Below are 12,343 nucleotides of genomic sequence, written 5' to 3' on the forward strand. Positions count from 1 at the left end.
GTGAGCAGTAATGCCAACCACTGTGCCACTGTGCTGCCCTCTGAGGTATAACCTTGTCTCACTACAGTGTTAATCTATCAGTCTATTAGCTAGAAGGTGGCAAAAACCAATGGGTCAGGTGGTAGATCTGGAGGCACATGTGTCAGATCGCAGGACCCATACCAATAAGGAGTGTCATTGATATGCCCCACCTGGATCCAGGCTATTGTAAAGAAAACCCAACTGGTTCACTAATGCCCCTTTCGGGAAGGAAATTTGCCATCCTTACCCAGTCTGGCCTACATGTGACTCCAGAGCCACTGCAATGTGGTTGACTCTTAACTGCCCACTGAAGAGGCCGAGTGAGACTCAGTTCAATGGGAATTAGGAATAGGCAACAGATGACCCAACCAGTGACACCCACATCCCTATGAAAGAAAAATAAACCTTGCCCTGGGACCTGGTTCAAATCCCAACGCAGCACCTGATGGAATTTAAATTTGATCAATAAATCTGGAATTAATAGTCTAATGGCTACCATGAAACTGTTATTGATTGTTGTAGGAACCCATCTGGTTCACTAGTGCCCCTTTAGGGAAGAAAATCTGCCATCCTTACCCGTCTGGCCTACATGTGACTCCAGACCCACAGCGATACAGCTGACTCTTGAATGCCCTCTGAACCTCAATTCTATCAAACCGCCATAGGCAGGTCACATACTGTCGGGGTATCCATGCCACACGGACCGCAATGGTTCACGAAGACGGTTGACTGCCACCTCCTCGAGGGCAATAAGGGGTGGACGGCACCCATATCTCTCAAACCGGATGAATGAATACCGGCCGGGTACGCCATTTCAGAGGGGCAGTTAACATTGCTGTGGGTCTGGGGTCACATATAGACTGAGACCAGGAATTAATGTTCCCGAAAAGAACATCAGTTCCAGATGGATTTCTTTACAACAGTCGACAATGGTCTCGTGGGCATCATTAGACTTTTAATTCCAGATCTTTTTTTAGAATGAATTCACCCTCACCAAGGGGCTTGATGGAATCTGCCCCTGAATGGGTTAAAATTCCATTGAGTAGAAAGTCAACATCTTTTCCCAAAGGTAGGGGAATCTAAAACTCAAGGGCATAGGTTTAAGGTGAGAGGGGAGAGATAAAAATAGGTCCACAGGGGCAATTTTTTCACACAGACGGTGGTGGGTATCTGGAACAAGCTGCCAGAGATAGTAGTAGAGGTGGGTATGATTTTGTCTTTTAAAAAGTATTTAGACAGTTACATGGGTAAGATGGGTATAGAGGGATATGGGCCAAACACGGGCAATTAGGACTAGCTTAGTGGTTTTTAAAAAAAAGGGTGGCATGGACAAGTTGGGTCAAAGGGCCTGTTTCCATGCTGTAAACCTCTATGACTCTATCTGCCCTGGTGGGATTTGAACCCAGTTCCCAGAGCATTACTAGCCCAGTGACAATACCATTATGCCACAGTCTCCCTGAAAGTCATGAGATAATCTTCGTTGGATGCAGATAGGCTGCTGTGGTTCTGACATTATTCCTGCGACGATCCTTCAGAAAGTACTTCATTGGCACGAAATGCTTTGTGAGGATGGTTGGGGAAGAGGGTGCTGAGGTAGTTGGAGGTGTTCTGATAACTCTCCCCTGACAAAACTCTGCATCGTTTCTTCGATATGATCTCAGAGAGAAGCTGAAATATCAGTTGCTGTCACCACCGCCCTGCTGGATGGGGATTGGAATCCCTCTGATCGCTGTCCGGTGACAATGTCAGTACTCATTTGAAAATATCACTTTGAGTTGATGGCTTTTATCCAGTGCAGTGATTGGCATATCACTGAAAAGAAAGAGGGAATTGTCAGGAATTCACCCTCACCAAGGGGCTTGATGGAATCTGCCCCTGAATGGGTTAAAATTCCATTGAGGAGAAAGGCTGGAAATATTTGTCGGGCCTTTGGGAAAGCCGTGCCTGTTATCATGGAGAGTTTCCTCAGCCGCAGTTTCTACACATGAAGCCACTGGTGCCAGGCTGCGTACCCCATATGTAAGACGATTCTAGATATCAGGCTGTGATTGTTTGTGCTGTGAGATCTTACCTTGGTCTTTTGTCTGCAGGGAGACGATGGAGAGGCTGGACCCAGAGGGTTGCCAGGCGAACCCGTAAGTATATCCCGATGTTTGGACTTGTCTCCCGGAGTGGTGAAGAGATTCCAGGATCTGTTCAGGAGCCATCAGCGTCACAGAGAGCAAGTCTCATGGGACGTTCTCTTTGTGCAGTGTAGCTGTCTGCTCCTAATGTGCTGTGGCCTCCCCGGCAGTGCCGAGCCACTGCTCCCAGTCACACACTTGCCGCCTCACCCAGTCAGTGCACACCCTGTCAATACTCACCCTTTAATATCCAATCTCACATCCTCTCTCCCAATGACCTTTCACCTCACCCCCAATTACCTTTCACCTCGTTCCCCTCTCCTATTGACCTTTCACCTCACCCCCAATGACCTTTCACCTTGTCTCCCTCTCCCAATGTCCTTTGACTCACCTTTTCTCCCAATCACCTTTCACGTTGCCCAATGACCTTTCACCTTGTCCCCCTCTTCAAATGACCTTTCACCTCATCCCCAATGACCTTTCACCTCACCCCTCTCTCCCAACGATCTTTCACCTCGCCTGCCCTCTCCCAATTCACCTTTCTTCCTCAATCCCTCTCTCCCACTGCTTCTTTCTGGTTTCCTCCAAATCAAGTGTAGATCAGACTTTGATCCACAAGAGGATCAGGACAGATCACCACCTCCATCTCGAGAACAGTTAGCAATGTCTGATCAATGCTGGCTGTAATATGAGGGTGTTCAGCTGAGCGAGGATTAATATGGGACTGGGGAAACAGTACAGAGTGTTGCAGACAGTCACATGATAGCAGACTGTGTGTGCGGAAGTGGCTGGAAGAATCTGGCATGGAGACAGTATCCATGTGGCTCTACCTTGGAGATGTGTATTGTTACGAGCTGTTAATAAACAGTTAGGCCCATAATTTCCTGCTTCTCCAGCTTCGCATTTGGACAGTATCCCAATAATGCATTGGAGAATCCCTCCAGGAGATTCTGTTAACTTGGCAATTGTCCAGAAGTGCTAATATCCGATGGAAAAGTGTGTGGGGCTGGGAACCATCCAACAGAAACGATTTACAGAAACACAAAATCTACAGTGCAAGAGGAAGCCAATCGAGTCTGCACCGACTCGCCAACAGAGTATCCCACCCAGCTCTGTCCCCATAATCCTCTGCATTTACCCTGCTAATCTCCATAATGTCCACATCTTGGGACACTAAGCGGCAATTTAATACAGCCAATCAATCCAACCCGCACATCTTTGTACTGTGGGAGGAAACCCTCGCAGACACAGGGAGAATGTGCAAACTCCGCACAGTCACACAAGGCCAGAATTGAAACCTGGTGCTCTGAGGCGGCAGTGCTAATCACTGTTCCCCCGTGTTGCTAATTTACATTGCTAACTTCAGGTGGTTCAGCCAGTTTTACCCGGATAGTTATTCTGAAAGAGTTAAAAGGGAAAACAAAAACACTTTTTACTGCAGAGTAACTATTTAAAAAACACCCAGATCCAGACCCAGCCTCGCATGGAACATCCTGCACTCACACACACATACGATACGCCCAGGGGACCCTCCACATTACCCCCACCCCAACTCAACCCCCCTGCCAAACGGCTTGACCTCACCTGACCCGACACCCCCTCTGTTTCCCCCCCCCCCCCCCCCCCCCCCCCCCCCCCCCCCGCAAACTGACCAGACTCCACCTGCCCACCCGCCCTGTCGGAGATGACACTCTGAGGAAGTCACAGACCTTAATGTTCAGCCACACAAGCCTCCAGACCTCTCAGTGAGACAGCAAACAACCCTGGCAATGCTAACCTTGTAAGAAGTCTCACAACACCAGGTTAAAGTCCAACAGGTTTATTTGGTAGCAAATACCATAAGCTTTCGGAGCGCTGCTCCTTCATCAGATGGAGTGGAAATGTGGACCTCATCTGACGAAGGAGCAGCGCTCCGAAAGCTTATGGTATTTGCTACCAAATAAACCTGTTGGACTTTAACCTGGTGTTATGAGACTTCTTACTGTGTTCACCCCAGTCCAACGCCGGCATCTCCACATTAATGCTAACCTTGCCAGCAATGCCCACATCCCACAAACGATTGATTGAAATAAACGCAGCCACAGGCGGCTCGGGGCTGCTGAACCCGACTCTGCAGCTGTGGAGGGAGTGGACATTGTCGAGGCAGACAGGAATGGACACCAGGGACTACATAACTGACCTTGGGCTCAGTCTGCACTCCCACACGTTCTGCAGCTACAATCATGAGAAAGAAGTTACTCAAGCTCGTGGAACGCACACGTGGTGACGCTCTTGTGTCACTCGTTCAGTGCGGTGGGGCCCAATGCGCGGTGAAGTTTCCTGGCTGGTGAATCTCTCCACAGCAGGAGGCTGACGGAGAATTATCTGGCCTTTCCCTCCCAGCAGAGACAGGGTCTAGGCTGACCGGTGATCTGGACAATAGTTACACCTTTGGGGCTGGAGGTTTAGAGGGGAAGTGAGGAAAATCTTTTTCATCCAGAGGGTGGTGGGAGTTTGGAACTCACTGCCTGAAAAGGTGGAGAAGGCAGAGACTCTCATTACTGCACTTCCAATGCCAAGGCATACAAGGTCATGGGCCAAGTGCTGGGAAGTGGGATTAGAATAGTTAGGTAGTTTGTCTTTGAGTGGTGCAGATGCGATGGGCTGAAGGGCCTTGTTCAATGTTGTATACCTCTATGACTCGACATTAACCCAACAAGTCTTCCTGTTTTAGCAACTGTGCTATGTTGCATGCAAGACCTAATCCTGAAATGTTTATTTTTCTCTCTCGCTCTCTCTGTCTGTCCCTCTCCATCTCCAAGGGACCAAGAGGACTGCTTGGACCCAAAGGACCCCAGGGACTACAAGGACCACCTGTGAGTGAATACAGATACAAAAAAAACAAATGCCTGTTTTCTGTGAAAATTAAAACTGACCGGTTGGCAGAAAATAATGTTCACCGCAAAGTGAAATATTCCACGTCGCCAGGCAACAGTGTGCCCCCTGACCACCCTCCTTCGGCATCCGCCAATCAGTGAATGGTGTGATTAGTCTTCCCATTCCCGATCTCGCTCCGTGACTCGGTCATCCTTCCCCGACTGGCCCACTCCGTGGCTGTGGAAGGCTCGTTCAGATGGAGTTTTGTGCCTAATCCCTGAGGCAAGGCTGAATCCGGCACTGATCTGTCGGTTGCATTCGGTGAAGACCGGAGTAACGGCTGGCTCCCGAATCAGCGGCGCTCTACCGGGCGAGTGACTGAGCACGTGTAATACCGTAAAGTCGCCAGAATCCCAGATGACCATAGGCTGCTATCCCCTTTGATGGGGAAGAGAGCTCACTGCTGGTGGTTCAATCTGAGGATCACCACACCTCAGGCGAGCGGCAACGTTGAGAAGGCGGGGACTTAGTCTCTGGAACAGTGGGGAGAACATTAACCAACTGGACTTAGTGTCTGTAAGAGCGGGGAGAACATCAACCAACTGGACTTAGTGTCTGTAAGAGCGGGGAGAACATTAACCAACGGCACTTAGTCTCTGGAGCAGTGGGGAGAACATTAACCAACTGGACTTAGTCTCTGGGGGAACGGGGGGAACATTAACCAGTTGGACTTATTCTCTGGAGGATCGGGGAGAACATTAACCAACGGGATATAGTCTCTGGTAACACAGAACTTAATCTCTCATGAATAACGCCAGCCAGTATGGGAATTGAACCTGTGCTGTTGGCATTGCATCACCGACCGCCCCCATCGGCAAGCAATCATTTGAGGATGAGGCTCTGCCTCTAATGGTGGCCGTGCTACATACTACAGCACAAGTTCAGACTAGCAACATGATGTCCCTCCATCCCCCGCCTTTTGAAAACACCAATTTGCCAATTTCACCCCTACCTTTCGTTGTTTGCAGCCAGACAGAAATTGAGATAGGTGTGGGAACGTTCATGGGCCATTGGTGGAAAGTGTTGAACCGCCTCTGTTTTCAGGGCTGAACATTGCTAGCGAGCTTCTCTTGTGTTTCAGGGTGTGCGAGGATCGGATGGCCCCCACGGTCCGAAAGGAAACCTGGTGCGTGATTTCTCTCCTTACATTCCCTTCGTTCGTTTATCCGCCACTGAGCGCTCGGGAATTTACCGTGTTGTCTGATTCATCCCAAACAGGGACCACAAGGAGAACCGGGACCACCGGGGCAACAAGGCATTCCCGGAGCTCAGGTAACATGTCACATTAAGGCAAAAGCATTGCCCATTCCCACACTACCAGGTATAAAAATACAGTCTACACTGCCCCCTCACTACAGTGTACAAACTCAGTCTATAAATATTGTCCCCCTCGCTACAGTGTACAAATACAGGCCTGTATTGTCCCTCACTACTGTATACAAACAAAATCTTTAAAACCGTCCCCTCACTATTGTGTACAAACACAGTCTATAAGAACATAAGAACTGGAAGCAGGAGTAGGCCATCTGGCCCCTCGAGCCTGCTCCACCATTCAATAAGATCATGGCTGATCTTTTTGTGGACTCAGCTCCACTTACCCGCCCACTATAAACACCATCCCCTCACTGCTGTGTACAAACACAGTCAAAAACATTGTCCCTCACTATTGTGTAGAAACACAGTTTATAAACCACATCTCCCCACACTATTATGTACAAACACCGACTATAAACACTGTCCCTTCACTACCGAGTACAGCTCCGATCTGTAAACACCACCCCTGTCTTGTAAAATGCAGAGTTATCCCTCGTTTGTTCCTGAACTGTCACAGTCCAAGTTTTCTTTGAAAATAGACAGGCTTTTCTCTGATCTATTGTGCACTTTGGATGTGATTTAGCTACTGTCTTGGACTGGATGTGTGGCACTGATGCCGGGCGTATATGAAGCTGAGAGATGTTTGTGCGTGCCTGCTACCAGATGTGTGAGAGGCGAGCATACTGTTCCCAATTTCCAATCCCTCATTCATCTTTCTGCCTTCTCTCCTGCAGGGTATACCCGGTCCTCAGGGAGCCATGGGTCCTCCTGGCCACAAGGTAAGTAACGTCGGCCGGATGAGCCTCCATCATTCAGAACGGGTGGGTTAATCCCTTGCGCGAGGTGCCCAACTCACCGATGAGTCTTTCTATCCAATCTCCTGCTGATGATTATACCAGCGCAATTCACATCACACTGTCTACTTCCCCCTTTGTGCCGAGCCCCTTCTAGAACTGACTGGGACGGAAATTCCTGCTCAGAAATTTGATTTGATTTGATTTATTATTGTCACATGTATTAACATACAGTGAAAAGTATTGTTTCTTGCGCGCTATACAGACAAAACATACCATTCATAGAGAAGGAAACGAGAGAATGCAGAATGTAGTGTTACAGTCATAGCTCGGTGGTAGAGAAAGATCAACTTAATGCAAGGTAAGTCCATTCAAAAGTCTGAGAGTAGCAGGGAAGAAGCTATTCTTGAGTCGGTTGGTACGTGACCTCAGGCTTTTGTATCTTTTTCCTGAAGAAAGAAGGTGGAAAAGAGAATGTCCGGGGTGCGTGGGATCCTTAATTATGCTGGCTGCTTTGCCGAGGCAGTGGGAAGTGTAGACAGAGTTAATGGATGGGAGGCTGGTTTGAGCAATGGATTGGGCTACATTCACGACCTTTTGTAGTGCCTTGCGGTCTTGGGCAGAGCAGGAGCCCAGACCAAGCTGTGATACAACCAGAAAGAATGCTTTCTATGGTGCATCTGTAAAAGTTGATGAGAGTCTTGTGAGAAAGTAGAGGCATTGGTGGGCTTTCTTAACTATGGTGTCGGCATGGGGGGAGCAGGACAGGTTGCTGGTGATCTGGACACCTAAAAACTTGAAGCTCTCGACCCTTTCTACTTCGTCCCCATTGATGTAGACAGGGACATGTTCTCCTTGACTTCCTGAAGTCGATGGCAATCTCCTTCATTTTGTGGACATTGAGGGAGAGATTATTGTTGCCGCACCAGTTCACCAGATTCTCTATCTCATTCCTGTACCCTGCCTCGTCATTGTTTGGGATCTGACCCACTACGATGGTGTCGTCTGCAAACATGAAAATCGAATTGGAGGGGAATTTGGCTGCACAGTCATAGGTTTATGAGGAGTATAGTAGGGGGGTGAGAACACAGCCTTGTGGGGCACCGGTGTTGAGGATGATCGTGGGGGAGGTGTTGTTGCCTATCCTTACTGATCATGGTCTGTGAGATAGGAAGTTCAGGATCCAGTCGCAGAGGGAGCTGCCAAGGCCCAGGCCACGGAGTTTGGAGATGAGTTTCATGGGAATGATCGTGTTGAAGGCTGAGCTGTAGTCAATAAATAGGAGTCTGACATGAATCAAATCAAATCAAATCTGCACGCCTCAAGGGCAGCCTGAGGTTGTCCTCCAGGTCGTGATCAAAGAACATGGGTCGCAGCCATTACCCTACCACAGTGACTGGCTTGCTGAGTCCCACTGTTCCGTGTGTTACTGAGGCACACCACTCAGGATGAACCCAGAACAAAATTCCATTAGAAACAGGAGCTGGAGAATAGGGCCCCTTGAGGCTGCTCCACCATTCAGTAAGATCATAGCTGATCTAACTCTGGCCTCAACTCCATTCTCCTCCCTGCCTGCCCGCCCCCATAACCTCGACTCCCTTGTCGATAAAAAAAAATCTCACTCAGCCTTGAATGCAATGACCCGCACGCATCCTCTCGTTGGGGCAGTGAATTCTAAACACTAACGTCCCTTTGAGAGAAGGAATTCCCTCTTCACTTTCATCCAAAATGGGAGGCCCCTTATTTATAAACTGTGCCCCTAGTTCTGGGCCCCACGAGGTATAATCATTTCCCATGAGGGAACAGATGTTTAAAGTTTATAGTTTATTTATTAGTGTTACAAGTAGGCTTACATTAATACTGCAATGAAGTTACTGTGAAAATCCCCGAGTCGCCACATTCCGGCACCTGTTCGGGTACACTGAGGGAGAATTTAGCATGGCCAATGCAGCTAACCAGCACGTCTTTCAGACTGTGGGAGGAAACTGGAGCACCCGGAGGAAACCCACGCAGTCACGAGGAGAATGTGCAGACTCCGCACAGACAGCCAGGAATCGAACCCGAGTCTCTGCTGCTGTGCCACCATGCCACCCAACCCTCACAATGGCAGCCATCATTGTGGGTGGGCCGGGAATTTTCCTGACCCGCCTGCGATGATGCCCGCCAAGGCCGAGGCCGGAAGAACCCACCCATCCTCTGAGTATCTACACAGATAAGCCCCCTCAAATTATACGTTTCAATAAGATCAACTGTCATCCTGCTAAACGCCAAATGAGTAGAGGGTCCAATCTGCTCCATCTCTCCTCCTGCGCTGAACCATTCATCCCGGGAATCAGCCGGGAGAATCTGCTTCCAATGCAAATATATCCCACCTAAGCAGAGCAAAGCTGTCCAGTTATCTAGGTCTGGTCTCACTCAGGCCCTGTCCAATTGCAGCATGACCTCCCAACTTTGATGCTCAATCCCCCCTGAAATAAAGGCCAGCTCTGTGCAGAGTTCATTGATCTACAGTCGGTCTCAATTTGTCCTGGAGAGAGAGACAGAGTGAGAGAGACAGATAACGAGAGAGGGTGAAAGAGACAAAGAGAGGTAGATGCATAGAATGTGTGAGAGAGAGACAGGCAGAGAGAGAGAGAGAGAGGGACAGGCAGAGAGAGGGACAGGCAGAGAGAGGGACAGGCAGAGAGAGGGAGAGAGAGACAGATGGAGAGAGAGAGAGAGAGACAGGCAGAGAGAGAGAGAGAGCCAGACAGGGAGAGAGAGAGAGAGAGAGACAGACAGGCAGAGAGAAAGAGAGAGATAGGCAGAGAGAGAGAGAGACAGTCAGGGAGAGAGAGACAGGCAGAGAGAGAGGGAGAGAGAGACAGGCAGAGGGATAGAGAGAGAGACAGGCAGGGAGAAAGAGAGAGACAGGCAGGGAGAGAGAGAGAGAGAGAGACAGGCAGAGAGAGAGAGAGAGAGAGACAGGCAGAGAGAGAGACAGGCAAGGAGAGAGAGAGAGACTTGCAAGGAGAGAGAGTGACAGGGAGGGAGAGAGACAGGCAGAGAGAGAGAGACAGGCAGAGAGAGAGAGACAGGCAGAGAGAGGGAAAGAGCGCGAGAGATGCAGATAGTGAGAGAGAGAGATTGAGAGAGACAAAAAGAAAGACATGTGCCCAGTGAGAGAACGAGACAGACAGAGAGAGAGAGAGAGAGACAGACAGAGAGCATAAAAACATTCCACCAGCTATCCCTTGCCATCATCCTGCATTGTCCCCTTTCAGGGGAGCTAAGTGCAGATGTCAGGAGAGAACAGGACTGGAGTCAGCTGCGCAGCTCTAGCCTGTAGAACAGGCTGGCTGTTCACATCAGCTTGTGTGAGTTCCAGATGTGTGGCAGATGCTTGTGGGACCATCCCTCCACTGACAAGAGTTTGTGTTTTCAAGGCGGGAAGTGAACAAGGTTGAAAGGTCAAAGACAAAGTCATCCATACGTGGTGCAAACACTGTTGGTGCGACCTGGCCCCTGTGTCAAACTGCCACCTGCCTGGATGAATGTGACTCAAACTTGACACCATCTAAGACAAAGCAGCCCCACTTAATTGGCACCCAATCCACAACCTTCAACATTGACTTCCTCCATTACAGACATACAGTAGCAGCTGTGTGTAGCTTCTACAAGATATACTGCAGGAACTCACCAAGGCTCCTTAGGCAGCACTTTCCAAAGCCATCTAGAAGGACAAGGGCAGAAGACACGTGGCAACACCACCACCTCCAAGTCAGTCACCATCCTGACTTGGAAATATATCGGCCGTTCCTTCACTGTCGCTGGGTCAAAATTCTGGAACTCCCTCTCTAATAGCACTGTGGATATACCTACACCACAGGGACTGCAGCGGCTTTAGAAAGCAGCTCACCACCTCCACCTTGAGGGGGAATTAGGGATAGGCAATAAATGCTGGGCCAGGCCAGCGAAGCTCATATCCCATGAATGAATAAAAAAAGACCACCCCAAAGTATTGGTTCAACTTGCTGTTTTCAAATCCCTCCTCGCCCTCACCCCTCCCTATCTCCGTAATCTCCTGTCTCGCTGCATTCCAGGAATTCGGAGTTTCTCTAAATCAGGCCTCTTGTGCATCCCCGATTTAAACCGCTCCTTATTTGGTGATCCGTGCCTTTGGCTGGCCGGGCCCCAAGCCTGGAATTCCCTCCCTCAAACTTTCTCTCCCTTTCCCCACCCGTCTCCCTCAAACCTCCCTGTTTAACCAAACCTTTGGACACCTTCCCTCATCGCCTCTTATGCAGCTCGCTGTCAGATCTTACATCTCAATGGCCCCGTGAAAGTGTTGTTTATTGTACTGAATGTAAATTGTTGGCAAGGGAGGGGAATGACTCTGATGTTTCTTCCTGGTTTTCCTTCCTGCAGGGTCCAACTGGAAAGCCTGGACTTCCTGGAATTCCTGGTGCTGATGGTCCGCCTGTAAGTATACCTGCAATATTTGTGGTTAGATAATAACCAGTCTTGGCTCACATTTCACGAAGGACCTTTGACACCAGTTTCTGGGAGAGGGGAGGGGGAGGGGGAGCGGAGGAGGGGAGGGAAGAGGGCAGTCGATTGGAAGGGGAAGGTTTTGCAAACAGGCGCGACTGAATCCTTTGATCACCATTCACCCTGGGGATTTTAGCACTGAGGTGGATCTACTACAAACACTCGGAGGTCAGGAACGGGGTTAGCACTCAGTGGCCGGCTCCACGTTACAAGAGCACAAGGAATAGGAGCATTATGAGACTACTCAGCTCCTCGGTGCTGCTCCGCCATTCAATATGGTCGCGGCCGATCTTCAGCTCCATTTTCCCGCTTGCTCCCCAATATCCCTCAACCCCTGGAGAGACCAAAGAAGATGGATGCAATCTTACTAGTCGTTCACAGCATGCTTCCGCTGCAGCGAGGTCGGAGAATTTGGCGACCAGCCAAATCTCCATTCACTGCAGCGGGATGGGAAAATCCCGCTGGCTTGAACAGTGGTAAGATCCTGGCCTATGTGTCTATTCCAGTCTTTAAATGTATTGAGCGCTGGAGCATCCTCAATCCTCTGGGGTAAAGAATTCCAAAGATTCACAACCCTTTGAGCGAAGTTATTTTTCCTCCTCTCGGCCCTAATTATCAGCCTCTTATCCTGAGACTGTGAATCCC

The 12,343-nt window shown here is 49.4% G+C and overlaps 1 protein-coding gene across 1 annotated transcript in view; it reads left to right on the plus strand.

Moving 5' to 3' along the window:
* Positions 1–4,972: 4,972 nt before the first annotated feature.
* The window catches only part of LOC144496960 (uncharacterized), a 76,713-nt gene continuing 69,342 nt past the window's right edge, over positions 4,973–12,343 (plus strand). Inside the window, exons 1-5 of the mRNA XM_078217613.1 lie at positions 4,973–4,999; positions 6,142–6,186; positions 6,279–6,332; positions 7,109–7,153; positions 11,576–11,629. Coding sequence (XP_078073739.1) covers positions 7,133–7,153; positions 11,576–11,629 — 75 coding nt within the window. The 5' untranslated portion in view covers positions 4,973–4,999; positions 6,142–6,186; positions 6,279–6,332; positions 7,109–7,132. The remainder of the gene's footprint in view (positions 5,000–6,141; positions 6,187–6,278; positions 6,333–7,108; positions 7,154–11,575; positions 11,630–12,343) is intronic.

This window comes from Mustelus asterias, chromosome 8 (assembly GCF_964213995.1).
Source record: "Mustelus asterias chromosome 8, sMusAst1.hap1.1, whole genome shotgun sequence".
Taxonomy (NCBI): domain Eukaryota; kingdom Metazoa; phylum Chordata; class Chondrichthyes; order Carcharhiniformes; family Triakidae; genus Mustelus; species Mustelus asterias.